Here is an 18,560-nt window from a genome sequence, read left to right on the forward strand (position 1 = left end):
CGAAAAATAAGGCAACAAAATAACGTGCCCAAAAAAGACAATTGCAGTAGATAAGAAACACACAAACTATAAATTCCTTTGAAAAAAAAAAAAAAAAAACTACTAAGTCCTTGGCACTAAAGTCAATTTTATCACCATGAAAAAATAAGTCAACAAAATAACGTGCCCAAAAGGACAATTGTAGTGGAACAAGAAACACACAAACTATAGGGAAAAAAAAAAAAAAAAAAAAAAAAAGCTACCAAGTTCATGGCACTATAGTCAATTTGTATTTCAGAGGATTTTAAAGGACTTTCTTTAAGTGACAGATTTTAAAGGATTTTAATAGGCTTTACAATCCTATATGGATTTTGGCAGATTTGCAAGTATGTTTATTATAGATTTCTATGAATTTGTAAGGATTTATTTCATGCATTTCTTAGGATTTCTTTTGATGCACAATCTAAAAAGAATTTTTCAGTGCATAATTTTTTAGTGAGAACATAAAACGGATTTGTTTCGATGCACAATCTGGTATACCAATTGGCATCCTCAATGTTCCCATGCTTTTCGAAATAATCAGCAAAGGCCATTACAGTATTGTCCGATGGTCTTCAATGACAATAGTGCAACATACTAAACCCCTTTTTCATCGCTTCAATGGCCTTGTTATGTTATGGCTTGTCAACCTTCCTTCCATAAGGAACTCCCATGTGTTATAATCTGGTTGACAGTCTCTCTCCAATGTGTGCAGATGCAATGCCTCAGCTTTCTCAGTCAATTCCATTCTGCATATATGCACCAAGGACATTGGAGACTCGAATATCATACCCACTGTATGCTCATTGTTTATTTGCTTGAGCATGCCTTTTCTTCTTCTTTCCATCTATGTTGGCCTTTCTTCTTACGGACTACTCAAAGGCTTGTTGGCATGTCCAAGCAACAAAATAATCTTGATCACAATCAGGTCAAGCTTTTTTCCATGGGTTGGATTGCAGCAAGCTGCATTCCATGACCTACAAACCCGAGAAACGGATATCAAATTCAGATAATTTATAAGTGATGAATATTCGCACGAGGATATCGTAGTCCATATTCGCACAGTTTCAAACTTTAGACCTCTGCCATTGTAGAAGAGATTGTTCCTGAATAATGACAACTTGTACATCCAAGTAGCTAAAATTTGGTGGCTCGAATTATGATCAACATAAATACATCTTATCACGGAGTGTTTCTTGGTGCTCTTTTGTTATGTCTCTTACGATTATGTGATGACAGTGACGTGGAAGAAATGAGATAGGTTCTAAAAGAGGATGTCCTTAGACTTGAAATTACAGAGAACTCTCCTTGCTTTGTAACGGCAATTTAAAACTTTCAAATTGTTGGTTGGAGACTTGAAGCATCTTATGTTTCTCAGATTGAACCCTGCATGCAATCTGACATCTGTAGGAGGAATTGGAAAAGCTTAGCCTCATGGATGTTTATTATGACCCCCCAAGTATGTCATATGGGCACATTATTGGTAGGGATAAGCACCCAATTGTGTCCTCAATATTTGCTCATTGAGAGGAGTAATCACTCATGATGCTAGGTTCGTTCCATTTCCTCATACACATGTCAGACTGCATGCAGGTTTCAGTTTGAAAAACATAAGACACTTCAAGTCTCCAGCCAACATATTGAAAGTTTTAGATTGTCGTTACAAAGCAAAATGAGTTTTCTGCAATTTCAAGTCCTAGGATACCCTCTATAAGAACCTTTCTCATTTCTTCCATGTGTCATCACAAGTCTTATGAGCTACAAGTCTTAAGAGAGTATATCTTGGTGCTATTTTTTTGTAGCTCTGAGGACTATGTGATGATACATGGAAGAAATGAGATAGGTTCTTATAGAGGGTGTTCCAGGTTTAAAATTATAGAAAACTCTCTTTGCTTTGTAACGGCAATCTAAAACTTCCTATATGTTGGTGGAGACTTGAAGACTTGAAGTGTCTTATGTTTCTTAGATTGAACCCTACATGCAATCTGACTTCTGTAGGAGGAACTAGAATTAACCTAGCGTCATGGTGCTTATTATTACTCCCAATTGTGTCATATGCGCACATTATTGGAAGGAATAAATACCCAATTGTGTCCTAAATATGTGCTCTTAGAACACAATTGAGAGGAGTCCCGCTAGTTTCAGTATGTTTCCTCATACACATGTCAGACTGCATGCAAGGTTTAGTTTCATAAACATAAACACTTCAAGTATCCAATCAACAAATTGAAAGTTTAGATTGCCGTTACAAAGCAAAGGAGTTTTCTGTAATTTTAAGTCCTAAAATACCTTCTATAAGAACCTGTCTCATTTCTTTCATGCATGTGTCGTCACAAAGTCTTAAGAACCACAACGAAAGAGCACCAAGAAACGCTCTCTACGAGTCTACGACAAGATATAATTATGTTGAGAACCACCAATTTTTAGCTACTTGGATCGACAAGCTGTCATTGTAGAGGTACAATCTCTTTCGAAATGACAGAGATCCAGAGCTAAAAATTGTGCAAACATGGACTATGATATGCTGTTAAAAATATTCATCACTTTATATTTTCTAGATTTCATACCTCTTACTCGGGTCTGAAGCTCCTTGGAATGCAGCTTGCTGGAAAAAGCTTGACCTGACTGTGCCAAAGTTCAACTTCTCCAATGCTCCTCGAAGATTGTGTACTTGGTCCGATGATCAATCTAGCGAAACACTGAAAGGAATATTGAAGAGTGCTTCACGTCTCGGCTGGGGAATTTATCTTCCTTGGTTTTCCATTTCTCTGTGTTTGTAATCGATGACCATTTGATCTACGCAGCCGCAAAAACCCCTTGCCTCAGACAACTTGTTCTACCAACCTAGAACCCGATTGCAGTGATTGGATTTGAACAAGCCTCATGGCTCAAGGAGCTCAAGCCAATTTGGCAAGATGTCGAGAATGGCACAAAGGTCGAACATAAAAGCAAAGAACAAGAGTGATTACAAAGCAATATGAATTGCAATGCATAGTGATTTGAGAAAGACTGAATGTGCGTGAATTGGCAATAACATCGAATAGATTTATATAGAATTACCATCAAATACGTTTAAGGCACACGTGTTATATGCGGATTGGCAGTAACACGTCAATATCTCTTATAGTATTTGTCCATGTGGTGTATGCAGATTGGCAATAACACGTGATATTCCTCAAAATATTTGTCCATGTGGCACATTTAGACAACGATCATATTTAAATTGGGACTAGCGCACAATGTCAGTAATTTTTGTTTTAAGCGACGTTGTAGGATTTTATTACTTATTTAAAATTCAAATGAATTTGCATTTAAAAAGTATCCTAAATTCATTTTGGCCGGGTTTATATCTTTTTTTATTTATATTATTTGTTGTTTTACACATAATCCACTTGACATTACGTAATTGGCTTTGTGGGCCTTATATGGTTGCCCCATCATACACTACCGGATTTCATTAACAAGGTAAGATGGAATGACAACATTGACGATCAAAACAGGAGATGAAGAACGAAATTGATGAGTTTAGAACATAAAGGACCAAACTAATAAGTTGACATAATATAATGGACCATTTGGGATAAAAACACTAGCATTTGAAAATTCCAACTTTTTTGTTTGTCAAAACTAGAATACCTTATGATTGGCTTTACAAGTGGATACAGGGAGTGAGAGTGGTTGTTTATTATTTCAGAATTTTAAATTATTTAAAAAAAAAGAAGGATTAGTCACCTAGTATTACAGTTTAGTGGTATTCAGCTTCATTTGTAATTGAGAAGTTTTAGGTTTGATTCTTGCCAACGGTGAATTCGAACAACATTATTATGGCTAGCCCACTCCCCCACCCCTTTAGTATAGAGAATAACGTTTGTTCAGAAAAAAAAGAAAAAAAAAAACGAAGGATTAGTCCATATGGCACCATTATGATTGGCTTTATAGGCCCCTATGGGTCCCACACATCACACTGATGAATTGGAGTAACAGATAAATGACGAAATTGATGAGTTTGAAATATAAGGGACCAAATTGATGCATTGATAAAACATAAAGTACCATTTGTGATAAAACTCAAAAATAAAAAAATATATAATAAAAGAATGAGGTTGCTAATGATATTCTAACTTTGCTAGGTCTTAATTTGATCTGATTCGATGCTAAATGGGACATGGATTGACAAGTTAGATCTAATGATTTGAATCCATTATTTTGATTATAAATGGATCTGGATATGAATTAAGTTTGATCCGATCCGAATTCGTTCTGTTGATAGTTTTATTTTGTAGTTTTGAGTTCAAATCCCATTGAAGACATTTTGAAATCATGTTTTCTTTCAAAATGGTTTAGGATTGATCTATTGGTCACCAATCACTAGATAGTTGACCAGTCGATCACCAAAAAAGTCGAAGGTTGCCATAAAAGTCACCTGAAAGTTGGTTGGCCGGCCACTAGTTACCAAAGAATTTAGTGAGATTGAGTAGCAATCATTCCATTATTTTGAAGTACAGTGATATTTATAAGATGATTGGATTGATTTTTCAATTGGTACGTAAACTAAAAATATCCTAATTTTTTTGAAGTTTTTCTTAGAAATGGTAATTACACTACAAAGCTCCTAAAAATACTATAAAATGTGTGCAGTCAGTTGGACTAAAATTGTGAATGAACAAATTTTAGTTGTCAAAGTGCGACATAGTTCAACAAACTTATATTTGAAGAGTTACATTTAGAAAATGGTTGGAAATGCTCTACACTGCAAAATGTTGTTAACCGTTAAATATTTAAGTGCTTTTAAATAAAGCACTTAAAAAACTTATTTGTATGTGCTTTTAAAATGACTGAAAATATTTTTTGAAACAACTCTTAGTAAAATGCTATTAAATCTTGAAAAAAAAACTTAAATATTTCTTGGAAGAAGCATGGGAAATTTCTCTAAAACCGATTTCAGTCAATTTTAAAGACAGTGTTTTGCTTCCAAATACAGGTAAAAGCGCTTTTTAGTCTTTTCAAAACCAGTTTTAAACCCGGCCTGAAAACAAAACCCCAGCATAAACCCTGAAAACAATCACCCGCTCCAAGCTTCTCGCAGCTCAAAAATGAGCAGAAGGCGGTTGAAAACTCTCCTCTGGCAATTAATTTCCGCCATATCTCCGTCCCCTCTGAAGTCCAACCCATTTTTCTCCACAAACCCATCACAACCATTCCCTTCTCCATTCAAATCCTCCCACCAAAGTCTAAAGCTTTGCTTTCCCAGATTACTTTGCACTTCTTGGCAGGACAATCTCGATGGTCTGTTCGATCCCAACTATTTGTTCAAGCCGGGGAGTTCTGGAGTTGAGTCTATTTCAGCAGAGGAATTCGCCTCTCTGCACGATTCGGTGTTGGATACCAGTGCTGGTGGTGGGTCTTTGATACCAAAATTTGAATCAGCTAAGTTTTCTAACAATGCCATTTTGATTTCGAATGCTATCAGGAATAATAATGATGAGTTTGATGAACCCAGAAGTTTCTTAGGCAGTTTAGGGATAATCTGAATGAAACTCTGGTGGTGGAGGTGTTGAAGCTTATACAAAATCCTGAATTGGGTGTGAAATTTTTCATATGTGCAGGTAAAAAAATTGGGTATAGTCACACTGCTCCCGTGTACAACGCGTTGTTTATTGGAGTGTGGTAATAAGAGGGTAGCGGAACATTTTCTGCAAGAAATTAAGGGTGATGATAGAGAGGTGCTTAGGAAGTTGCTTAATGTGTTGATTCGGAAGTACTGCCAAAATGGGTTGTGGAATGTAGCTTTGGAAGAGCTGGGGAGGCTTAAGGATATCGGATACAAGCCAACTCAAGCAACTTACAATGCTTTAGTTCAAGTGGTTCTAGAAGCAGATAAGTTGGACACAGCACACTTGGTCCATGTGGAGATGTTGGATTCAGGGTTTAAGATGGATGAGTGTACATTTGGTTCATTTGTTCACACCCTTTGCAAAGCTGGGAGGTGGAAGGAAGCTCTCGCATTGGTTGAGAAGGAAGAGTTTGTGCCCAATACTATTCTTTACACGAAGATGATATCTGGGTTGTGTGAAGCTTCACTTTTTGAGGAAGCTAAGGATTTTTTGAACAGAATGCGATGTGATTCTTGCATTCCTAATGTTGTGACCTATAGGACTTTGCTTTGTGGGTGTTTGAAGAAAAGACAGCTCGGTAGGTGCAAGAGAATTCTTAGTACGATGATCACAGAAGGTCGTATTCCAAGCCCTCAGATATTTAGTTCTCTTGTACATGCTTATTGTAGGTCCGGAGATCACTCTTATGCTCATAAGTTACTTAAGAAAATGGTAAGATGTGAGTGCCAGACAGGCTACGTGGTTTACAATATCTTGATTGATGGTATATGTGGAAACAAGGAATTACCAAGCCCAAATATGTTAGATTTGTCTGAAAAAGCTTATGGTGAGAGGCTTGATGCAGGGGTTATGCTAAGTAAGGTCAATGTGAGCAATTTTGCATGGTGTCTTGCGGTGCCGGAAAATTTGAGAAAGCCTATAAGGTTGTCAGCGAAATGATGAACAGGGGTTTTGTTCCTAACACTAATACGTATGCTAATGTTATTGGCTTTTTGTGTAATGCCTCCAAGGTAGAACAAGCATTTTTGTTGTTTAAAGAAATGAAAAGGAATAGTATCGTTCCTGATGTCTATACCTATACTATTTTAATTGATAGTTTTTGTAAAGCTGGTCTTATTGAACAATCTCGGAGCTGGTTTAATGAAATGATACGAAATGGTTGTGCTCCAAACGTGGTGACATATACTGCTCTTATACATGCATACCTTAAAGCAAAGAAGGTGTCTGATGCTGATCAACTCTTTGAGATGATGTTGACTGAAGGTTGCAGTCCTAATGTTATTACTTATACTGCTTTAATTGATGGTCATTGTAATGCTGGTAGAATTGAAAAGGCTTGCCAGATATATGAGAGAATGAGAGGTAATGTGGACGTCCCTGATGTTGATGTGGGGCTTTGGTGGATGGTTTATGCAAAGCACACAAGGTTAAAGAGGCCCGTGATTTATTGCATGCTATGTCAGAAGAAGGTTGTGAACCTAACCATATTATTTATGATGCTCTTATAGATGGATTTTGCAAGTATGGGAAGCTAGATGAAGCACAAGAGGTGTTTGCTAAGATGTCAGCGCAAGGGTACAGTCCAAATGTGTATACGTACAGTTCTTTGATTGATAGGTTGTTTAAGGATAAAAGACTGGATCTCGCTTCAAAAGTCTTGTCCAAAATGTTAGAACACTCTTGTGCACCAAATGTTGTTATCTACACAGAGATGATTGATGCCCTGTGTAAAGTTGGAAAAACAGATAAAGCCTATAAGCTTATGCTGATGATGGAAGAAAAAGGGTGTTATCCGAATGTTGTGACTTATACCGCAATGATAGATGGCTTTGGGAAAGCAGGTAATATCGAAAAGTGTGTTGAGCTTTTTAAACAAATGAGCTCTGAGGGTTGTGCTCCAAATTTTATCTCCTACGGGGTTTTGATAAATCATTGCTGTTCAACTGGACTACTGGATGAAGCTCATAAGCTTTTGGATGAAATGAAACAAACACATTGGCCTAAGCATATGGTAGGCTACCGTAATGTTATTGAAGGTTACAATAAAGAGTTCATGACCTCTCTTGGGCTTTTAAATGAGATGAGTGAATGTGACACAGTGCCAATTACTCACATATACGAAGTTCTGATTGATAATTTTGTAAAGGCTGGAATGTTGGAAGTGGCTCTTGAGCTGCTTAAAGAGATTTCGTCATCTTCACCGTTTACATCTGTGAACAAGAATATGTACACTTCATTGATTGAGAGTCTTTCACATGCAAATAAGGTCGGTAAGGCACTGGAGATGTTTGCAGACATGATGAGGCATGGTGGTTTTCCAGAGCTGGATACATTCTTTCATCTTATTAAAGCTAACAATTGGGACGAAGCTCTTCAACTACAGATAGCATATGCCACATGGTTTGTCTCTCTAAGTCGTCTTTTCTTCCATACTGTAGTTTTCAACTATTTCTTTTACATGAAAATGTCTTTTTCCTCTTTATGTATATTTTCAATCATTTCTTTTCTTTATTTGGTTCTATCTTTTAGGTGGGAATATGATACATTTAATGCCCTAGAAAATGAGGAAAAAAAAAAAAATTCCTATGGCTTTTATTTCTTAGGCCTTTACCTTTATATCCCTAAGCCCCACAATCAAACCCTAACCAAATAAACCTCAATCCAGTGCTCCTAAAGAATTGTGCATAGAGAACATCTAATTTGCATTTAAGAAATATTGCATAGATAAAACATTGAACTACTTCTTCTATACTGGTTTTAATTTTGAGAAGTGTTGAATTTAATGTGACATTTTGTGTTGTGTGAGCACGTGCACAATTAAGGAAGCACGGTAACAAGTCTATTTGTTTCTGTATCAGCATGTAAATTTTATGAGTGGCCATGCATTTTACATCTGTGCATGGACCTTTAAGCCATTATTGACTATTTAAAGGAATGAATTAAGAAAATGTGACAATATTGGAACTCATGGACAACTACTTGAATGAATTGTTTGTTTGTGTATCTTATGTTGAATGGTTTGGCCGACTTGTCTGTTCAGGAGCAGTTTTGTTCTTATCTCTCAACTTTGCCTTACTTTCTCGGTAGCATTTCGCATAAGTGCCTTCTGATTTGTTGTGGATGACCTATCTTACTTTGCTGCAGTATGTGATTGAGCTGCCTCAAGCTGTAAATTTACAGTATCTACCTATAAGTTGTCTTTTGTGCTTTTTTTAAGGTTTGTAAAGACCCTTTCTGTAGCATTTAGAGGTCAGTCCAGAATTTTAGATTCATTTTGGAAAGATCTTTGAAACATAATGATCACACAGATCTTTGATACCACAGTAGTAACCAGTAGGATTGCTTCTGCTCTCTAGGTCTTACGTTGGCTTCTTTTTTTCCTTTTTTTTTTTAAAAAAAAAAACAGAACAATTTTTTTTTTATCCCAAAATTTCTATTTAATGACTTTAGATAATATGCTTTATTTATTTTGTTTTATCAAATTTTAAAACTATTATCAAGAGGTAATCTATGCTTGTTTGGTGCAAACTTCAATAGTATGGGAAGCTGTAATGTGAAACAGTTGGTGCTGCGGATATCTAATTGCCTCTGCTTGTCACTGTAAATTATTTGTTTTTGTTTTTTATTGTTCTTATATATCTCAATTATTTGCACAGGATATCCATTGGCATATGCAAGAAGAGACATCTGACAGAAATTAGTGTGTTTTCTAGACCATCATTGTTTGTTACTCATGCACCATCTGATGACTCACTGGACCTGGTGACCTGGTTGACGGTTCTGTTGAGGAGTGGAGCGCATTTCTATCAGAGTCCGTGTGCAAGTATATGCAACATGAGGATGTGCATGACTGTTGCTTGCTTAATGAAGTGACTACATTTTTACTCCACTTTGTGAAGCGGCTAGAAATTCAAGAAAACTAGAACTTTTATCTCCTACCTGTTCAAAGGACTGTTGCTTGCTTAATGAAGTGACTACATTTTTACTCCACTTTGTGAAGCGGCTAGAAATTCAAGAAAACTAGAACTTTTATCTCCTACCTATTCAAAGGAGGTATGTCATCTTATATAATTTCATAGCATGGTTACCCCAAAAATCTTCAGAATGCAGGATCCAATACCAATACATCCCCATGATGCCTTGATGGATATCAGATATTCCAAATCTTTATCTTGTTAATTTCTTGGAAATTTTGATTTTTGGGTATGGGATGGATATGTGTGAGGCATATACGATGGATACACAAGGGATACAAGCAAGAGTAGAAGGGGTTATTTGTAAAATTTCTATAGAAGAAATGGGGGGTAGGATTGAAAAAGGGCATCTTGGTGGGCATTTTAAGATGTTAAATAAGTTAATATGAAAACAAAACAATTCGTTAGAATCTTATTTGATTGTAATATTCCTTGTGGTCTTCATATCTAGTTTTTGGAAAATTGTGATTTTGCAGTATCAACTCACATTTCCTAAATTGTATCCATACGACACAGTTTCGATGTTCTGCACCAAGGCTTTCAGATGATGCTGCTTAATGAGAATATGCAGCAGGTCTCTGCTGCTAGAATTTATTTACAGCTCCAAAGCCATTTTCATGGTGAATCATCAGAAGGTCAGAAATTCAGGTTTTTATTATTCATATCTTTGCACTTGTTTAAATGCATTGTTGTTCACATACTTATGTACTAGGTACAGATAATTCACTATGTTATTTGCTACTTCAACATGGCAAGAATGATATTACGCAGCTCTATAACTTACTGCTGTTGTTGCTCATTGAGTGAGCAGGTTGGTGACGTGGAATTGAGTTCACGGGAAGTTGTATTTGATTTCCAATCAATCATGTCAAGGTAGTAGTGTTATTAAAATATCCATTTCACAGTTTTGTTGGTATCTAGGATATGCATGAAAACAAAACAGTATTGTTCGAAAAACAGTTTACAGGATGAAATTTCTGTAGGAGCTTGAACTTATTTTGCCTAGTTACTCTTACAGCAATTACTTTTGAGTTATGAATTGAGTGTAATAAGGATTATGTGATCAGAGCTGCGTTTGGAAATTCTCCGCAAGATCTCATAGGGTGTCTAATTTCAAATTGCAGGCATTATACAGATGCGAGAAGCTCCAGTCAAACTTCCTCATAATGACAAAGATGCCAGAAAAGTATGTCTGGGTGTGTTTGGTGATTAGTAAGTGTGCTGGAATCGTATTGAAGATGTTGAAATTGTGAACTTGAATGCAGATAGAGCATGTCTTACCAGCAGGGCTATCAGTTTGATTATATGGCGGATGAAGGGGACATGTCTGATTTTGTCGAGGATGTGGAGGAAGAAAATCAAGGTGGAGATATGGGTCTTGATGAGTATGACATGGTTTGTTTCCATCAACTCTTGGCTCCCATTGTTCAATCCTTTGTTTTTTCCTGTTGTACTAAATGGACTTGAAATCCCTTGTTCTTGAGTTTGAGCAGCTTACCAAAGTGTCAGATACGTCATCTGCACAAGTGAGAAAGGGAAAGGACATTCAAGGTATTCCATGGGACAGATTGAACATAACAAGGGAAAAATACAGATTGACGAGGCTAGAACAGTACAGGAATTATGAGAACATCCCTTTATCTGGGGAAGCTGTGGACAAGGTTTTCTTCTTGTTCTCGAGCATTTTCTTCATTTCATTTCATTTCCCCAATTAGCAAGTCACTATTGAAGTTAGCAGACGTCACTGATAATATGTGTTAACTTTGACCAGGAGTGCAAACAAATGCAGAAGGGTGGAAACTACTATGACTTCTTCCATAATACAAGACTGGTTAAACCTACAATCCTTTATTTCCAGGTTTGTGGACTTGCAATGCCATAACTGTTTATTAGTTTTACATTTTTTGAAGGTATACTTCACCACTAATCCTGCTCTCTCTCTCTCTCTCTCTCTCTCTCTCATGGGTTTTGTGTGTATGAACTTATTGTCTTAGATAATTTTGCTTTAGTTAAATGATACTTTTTTTATTCTAACAAGATAAAGTTATCCACTCCTTTTAGCTGTTTTCGCAAGCTAATGTTTATAAAACTTTTGCACGATAATGTTCATGAAGTTTACCTTTATATCCTACTTGACATTCTTTATTGATTTTTACATGCAGCTGAGAAATTTGGTTTGGGCCACTTCAAAGCATGATGTCTACCTCATGTCCAACTTTTCAGTCATGCATTGGTCTTCTCTATCTGGGAATTTGTCTGAGGTTCTCAATTTTGCAGGACATGTTGCCCCAACAGAGGTAGTACAACCTCCTGTACATAATTTGTATGATCTAGTTTCTTTGAAAGAAAATAAAGTAATCAAATGGATTGTTTTTCATTTTTTTTTCAGTTTTTGTTGGTTTATGCTCTCTCCTTCCCCCTCCCAATTATACATACGTTGAAGTGTTCCTTGTAATTGCTATTTGTCCTCTACTTATGTCCATAGTTTAAGTTTGCCAAGTTCTATGGTCTTGCAGAAACATGCAGGAAGTTTATTGGAGGGTTTTATGCAGACTCAGATAAGCACACTGGCAATCAAGGACAATTTTCTTGTTGCTGGTGGCTTTTAAGGAGCGCTTACTTGTAAAGTGAGTTTCTAATGTTTACATCTCAATAGCGTGTTGACAGTGCATGGCTGTTTGATGAGAGTTAAGTATTTCCACATTAGACGTATTGTTTGGTAAATCTGACAATTAGACTTGTCTGGGATCCTGCCATTCTGATGATTTTGCTTTGCCATTGACTTGTCAAGAAAAGAGCTAATGCCATTAGCTGGCTGGAAATTTGGTTACCGTATTTGATCTTGGAAAATTACTTCTTTTTGGGGTAGAGATATGACCTCGCTACCAGAGTTTTAACTCCAGTTTCGTTTGTCCTTTACCAATCAGAACAACTGGCAATAGCGGCTTTCAGGGGAGTCAGACATGAATAGCTTGGTTTTTATATTATGAGCTATGTTGTGTGGTGCTTGTAATTTCTGTCTTGAAATTAATACTTTCTACCTAGGAAAACAAAAATGAATTTTGTAATAATATTATTAACTTTTGTGAAAGGGGTGGTTAATATTTATTTTTTACACGTTGTATTGAGTGTGAGTACCATTTTGTACACAAGATTGTTGCATGTAGAAGCTGAGATTCTAGTATGGACAGGGAATTGTCTAAATATCTTGTAAAATGTTTGACTGAATTTAAGTTAAATGAAATGTAAGAACCGACTAATATTGGATATCAGTGACAGTGTGCCAGTAAGTGTTTGTTGAAGTATGTGAAAACTTTTTGGAACAGTCTTGAGGTTGAGGGTAATGGAAGCTGTTCTTGGATAGGCAACTTAAGAGACACCTTCCGGACTTGAACCTGGAACAAATGCTGGTTAGGAATTAGATTAGGAAAGTGCATAACTAATACGGTGTACTAGGATCCGCACTGAGCTCAGTTTTTGGATAAGGAAAGTGGTTTTGTTGCTCTTTTGTTGTACTACTAGTAAGAATGGTTTGACCTAATCCGTGCATTCATATCTTTGGTTTCCGCAATGGTTTGTTAATGAAATGATTAAATTCAACTGATGTGGTAGCTACTGATGGCATTTTCGGCGCTCATTTCTTGTTGGATGTAATTTGTTTCTTGTAATTCTATATTTGTCATTATCAGATGCAAACAAGCGCTTTAGTCTGTTAAAGGATTATTTTTCTGGTTAATGTTCAGTTAAGTATTAAATCATATTTTTCTGTCTTTATCTGCAGTCTCTTGATAAACAAGGAGTAAGCCATCACAAATATACGATAGATTGGGGTATTTTAGCTAGTTCTGAAAATCTGTTTGTCTGAATTTTTTTTTTTAATAAAACACAACTTGATATAGAAACGCTTTTTCAGGGGTGGAATGCATTTCATGGCATCCAATAATGACTGTGGCATAAGAGAATATGACATGGAGAAGTTTCAGCTTTTGAATCACTTTCGTTTCCCTTGGCCAGTGAATGTGAGTCATCCTAAGAACTTAATTCATATTGATGGTTTCGGTTAGATAAACTTACCCGCCTTTTTCTATTTCTATACTAAGAATCTACATATTTGTCTTTACACTTCCACTTTCTGTGATTTTCATTGACTCCAACCTCCCTAGATATTAATATTAGAAGGCTAAGTTGTGCATTGAAGAGTATTATTTCTGATATACATGGAAATTGTTGAGATGTCAACTAGGAAGTCAAGCTTTCAAATCAGTTTTATTTTGTTCAATTGGTTGTGCTGAGGACAAGGAAAATTTTTAAAATAAAAGGAAATTGGTGACTGGTGTAGGTCACAGACTAATTTCATATTTTGGTTTAGCTTGATGGACATTTCGTTCTTTTATGGATAAATTGAACCAATTTTCCTTTTCAGCTAATGACATAGGAACAATTTTCCTCTCCAACTAAGGTCGATGCCACTTGCCAAATTTTTCTTCATTGACCGTCTCCTTAAAAGCACAAAATGTTGATTGAGCCAATCCTAGTATTGAAAATATTTTGCAGACTTCAAATAAATTACCTCTTTGAAATAGAAGAGTGCAATATACTTAAGTGCTTGTAAACTGGAAGTGATCCGCAATTGCTTAACGTGTTGGTTTCTGTGGTTATTCCTCCCATAACTCTTTTTGTTAACGTGGAGCTGACCTTATTTGCAGCATACATCAATAAGCCCAGATCATAGGCTTGTTGCGGTTGTTGGTGATCATGTAGATGCATTGCTGATGGATTCGCAGAATGGGAAGGTACCAAGATCTTTTTCCTTATCATGATACTCTTGTCTGAAACTTATTTTGTTGCGTTTCTTTCCGTAGAAATATTATTGCTAATAAGATGAGGTAAACTGTTTGAAAATTGAACGCGAGACATGTGGACTTTGAGGAAATGGTTAATGATGGAAAAATACCAATACAAGTGTTATCTTTAATACGATTAACAGATTTTTGCTTACACAGTTGCTTTTATAATTGTTCAGCATAATCTACTTTTTGTTTATTTTTTAGTACACCTTAACTTCGTGTTAGCAGAGCAGTTGTGCTTCTAAATTCCCAATTTACATCTAAAAACATTTTCCAGGTTTTATTTTCAAAGATGGGAACCATTTTCTAACTATATACAACTCTGTTTTTTTTTTTTTTTTTTTGGTCATTCCAGACTATTGCTAAGGTCGTTGGTCATCTGGATTACTCTTTTGCGTCAGCGTGGCATCCTGATGGTCGCATATTTGCCACCGGAAACCAGGACAAGACTTCCCGAGTCTGGGACATAAGAAATCTTTCATTGCCAGTTGCCGTTCTGAAGAATAACTTGGGTGCTGCTAGGTCAATTCGCTTTTCATCAGATGGTCAGTTCATGGTGGTCGCGGAACCTGCAGATTTTGTGCATTTATATAGCACAAAGGCAGATAACCAAGTGCGGCAAGAGATTGATTTCTTTGGGGAGATATCCGGTGTATCAATGAGTCCCGATGACGAGTCTCTGTATATAGGAATCTGGGACCGAACATACGCCAGCTTGCTACAGTATAACAGAAGGCATACGTACGGATATCTGGATTCCTATTTTTGATCCTTTTGGCGAAGGGCTGTCCATCAGTGTTGGCAATGTGATTTTCTCAGAAGCTAAAAGCAGAAAGAGTGCTCTGAAGTTGCGGTTTACTTTTTCTGAACTCTTTGTTTTAACTTTTTTTTCTTTTGTGTGTAGGTTAGTTTGATAAACCAAGTTTAAAGTTGGAATAAGCCAATGATTGATTAGAATTTAGAATTTGTACAGTGATGTGAAACCCTTGTTTGTTAAACCATTTCCTGATAAACACATTTTTTGCTTTTTCCTAATCTTTTCTTTTCACTGTTCCTTGTGCCTTTTTCTCTCCTATAGCAGAGTGAAATACAACAATTTTGTTCAAGGGTTCCGGACCGCTTAGTGGTCTGGAAAATAATCGTGAAATACCACAATTTTTCATCTTTGTCGTTCATTTTCTGAACTGCTCAGTTGTCTCGAATTATTGAAGATAAGCCCGAAATACAATATGTGATATTGTAAAATTTGTTTGTTTAACTGTTTTTATTTTTATTTTTTATTTTTTGTACTATACATATGAAACATTTTTTGTACTTTTAAGCGTTTTTTTTTTTTTTTAATGTTTTAAGTTATTTTAAAAGCGCTCCCAAACAAACTCTTAATCTCAATGCTACATGCTCTTAATTTTATACTCTCTTTTTTTATCATTTAACTAATCATGAATGATTAGAGTTCTACAGCATAATTCTTGGATTGCATTGTTTAAGAGCACATCCAAGAGAAGCTCTAAATTTTCGTTAAACAAGATAATGAACAATGTTAAAAAATTAATTTAGCTACTCAACTCAACTTTTCATTTATAGCAACACTCTATATTTTAACGAACTTTGAATATTTTACTATTAACAATTCAAACTCAACCCACTTATTTTCTAAAACAATCTTCTTTCTCTTTTTTTCTCCTAACTCAAGGCTAGAGTCTTATTATTTTTTTAATATTTAGCTGATGAACAGTTACTCTATAAATTTAAAAAGTGACTGTTCAGTTTGCCATAAGAGAGATTCTTTTATGAAGTTACGTGTTTTTTTATTTATTTTTAAATTTGACTCTTTAATTTAAACCACATTACTCCTCCACCCTTCTTAGTGTAGATATTATATCATTTGTTCCAAAAAATAGAATTTTGGTTATTTTGCAGCATCTCTTCAAGATGCTCTGATATCGAATTTGGACTCATCTAATTATCATGGTGCATTCATCATATTTAATTTTAAAATGGTTCATATTTTCATTTAAGTTCATGATTAGTCTTACATTAAGTTTATGCTTAGTAACCTCTTCATGGAAGGTAGAAGGTTGTTCCATGCCTAACTATTTAAAACCACTACTTATGTATGGAAATACAATTATTCAGAAATTAAGAATTACTTTTAAACTTGGTTTAGTGAAGAGTGTTTTTCTTCCTATCCATAAACTCTTATCTCTTTGGTGGATTCCTTAGAGTGGCGAGTTGTTTATCTTCGAGTATTCACTTGTGGTTTCTCTTTGATCTCCGTTATCTGGTGTCATTTTCTAATTCATTTGTGGTGCCAATGAAATGTAAAAAGGGTAAGGTTATGAAATTGATGAAACTGCAAATCTATCTGTAAGAGTAAGACTAGTGTGAGTCATCTCTGCACTGTCACAATGGAAATGGAAGCCAAGGTTCTCTTGTAGTAAAAATACAGACGAACCCCATTGGTCCTGACACACCCCGACCGAAATCAAGGCGTGTCGGCCAGCATGGCTCGATTCGGGGTCCTAGTGGACATTCCAGGTCTGGCTTGGGATGTGGTGAACCTCGGGTCGGGATGTGACAACTCCAATATCTAGTTAAGACTGTCAGTGGAACAAAAATTCTTGGATGTTACTCCGAATGTTTTAACCATTAGATCTTGATTTACTCCTTCCCTCGGCCGTGACACTGACAGCGATGCAAAGTGAGGAGGCAAGTGGGCTGGTTGTATCTCTATAAATATATGATGGGCCTAATTTGCCTTTTAATCCAAGAACTGGCAGTATCTCAGTAAATAAGTACATGAGGGGCTATGGAATGATACGTTCCCGTGCCACAAACAAGTACTTACGATAGGATCTTGTTGCACATCTTTGGGCCAAAAGAAGCATGGAGTAGGCGTTTAAGTTTTATGTTGTTAAATGTTTTAAAAAATGTTGTTTAAGTTTCATGTTGTTAAATGTGTTTTTTATGTTGGTTAATGTTATTTAATTTTTTTTATATTGTTTAATGTTGTTTCATGTTACTTAATTTAATTTAATGTTGTATAATGGCTTAAGAAGTTATAGGAAAAAAATAGAATTTCAAAAAAATATGAAACAAACTTTGTAAAATAGAAGTTAAAGGAAAAAAAATGGAATTTAAAAAAAAAAATACGAAACAAATTTTGTAAAATAGAGGTTATAAAAAAAATAGAATTTAAAAATAGAAGTTATAGGAAAAAAAATTTGTAAATAAAAAAAAACTATAAAAAAAGAATTTAAAAATAACGGCTAGTTGACGTCAGCTAGCCGTTGGATTAAAAAATTTGTTTAAGAATTCCTATCAGATATAACCGACAAGATTAATAACAATGTTGTCGGTTATATCCGACAACAATTCTTAAATTTCTGGCTAGCCCCAAGCAGGCTGGCTAGCTGGATTGGGTCAGCCCTTGGGCCCTTTCAGATTCTGTGGGGCCCACGAGTCCTCCGGCCTAGCCCTCGGTTGGAGATGGTTTTTGGGCTATTTTCGGCCTTCTAAACCCTTTGGTTGGAGATGGCCTTAATAGAGGAGAAATGAAATCTTATGGATGGAGCTTGGATTATTTAAGGTGTTTGGTATCTATACCACCCATTCTCAAATCCATCAAAATCTATCATTCACTAAAATCTTTGCAAATCTTTGATATAATTTTTCATTGCACCTAGACTCTTGTGGACTTTTTAAAATCATAATCGACTACCCATAGATTTGGATGTATTCTTTAAAATCATTTAAAATCCTAATTTGACTATACACGGATTTCAAAATCTTTTAAAATCTAATTGACTAAACCTGGATTTTAAAGTCTTATTAAAATACTATCAAGTCCTATTAAATCCAAATTTGACTACACCTTCCTAAGAGTATCTTCAAAAGAGATGTCAAATATAATATGTCAAAATTTTATTTGATGACTGATGTGGCAAATTAAATACAAATACTAAATCCTCTTTTTTTCGAATGGATGTGTCAAATATTTATTTTATTATTTTATTGGGCCTAGTGTTATATTAACTATTAAAAAATAATCAAAATTAGTTTTAGTTTTTATTCTATTGGTTGTTAACATGACTCATGCATTAAAA

The 18,560-nt window shown here is 35.5% G+C and overlaps 1 protein-coding gene and 2 pseudogenes across 4 annotated transcripts; all 3 read left to right on the top strand.

The window, feature by feature from the left end:
- Positions 1-5,023: 5,023 nt before the first annotated feature.
- LOC137723216 (uncharacterized) lies at positions 5,024-9,485 on the top strand (annotated as a pseudogene). Its single transcript, XR_015961373.1, has 2 exons — positions 5,024-8,033; positions 9,290-9,485. The product of XR_015961373.1 is annotated as an uncharacterized LOC137723216 (transcript).
- A 1,550-nt stretch (positions 9,486-11,035) lies between these two features.
- On the top strand, positions 11,036-12,578 carry LOC148697283 (uncharacterized; annotated as a pseudogene). The gene is made up of 5 exons (XR_015961966.1): positions 11,036-11,268; positions 11,379-11,465; positions 11,770-11,904; positions 12,124-12,234; positions 12,477-12,578. The product of XR_015961966.1 is annotated as an uncharacterized LOC148697283 (transcript).
- LOC148697284 (putative WD repeat-containing protein C2A9.03) lies at positions 12,146-15,489 on the top strand. Of its 2 annotated transcripts, XM_088692258.1 has the most exons (5): positions 12,146-12,234; positions 13,389-13,437; positions 13,521-13,626; positions 14,314-14,400; positions 14,810-15,489. In XM_088692258.1, exons 3-5 carry the CDS (start codon positions 13,528-13,530, stop codon positions 15,221-15,223), a joined length of 600 nt encoding a protein of 199 aa, XP_088548384.1. In that variant the 5' UTR covers positions 12,146-12,234; positions 13,389-13,437; positions 13,521-13,527; the 3' UTR covers positions 15,224-15,489. The 2 variants fall into 2 exon arrangements, with proteins under 2 accessions (XP_088548384.1, XP_088548385.1); XM_088692259.1 differs by lacking the exons at positions 12,146-12,234; positions 13,389-13,437 and having other exon boundaries at positions 13,507-13,626.
- The last annotated feature ends 3,071 nt before the right edge of the window (positions 15,490-18,560 follow it).

This window comes from Pyrus communis, chromosome 4, assembly GCF_041283825.1.
Source record: "Pyrus communis isolate YQ-2024b chromosome 4, ASM4128382v1, whole genome shotgun sequence".
Classification (NCBI taxonomy): Eukaryota; Viridiplantae; Streptophyta; class Magnoliopsida; order Rosales; family Rosaceae; genus Pyrus; species Pyrus communis.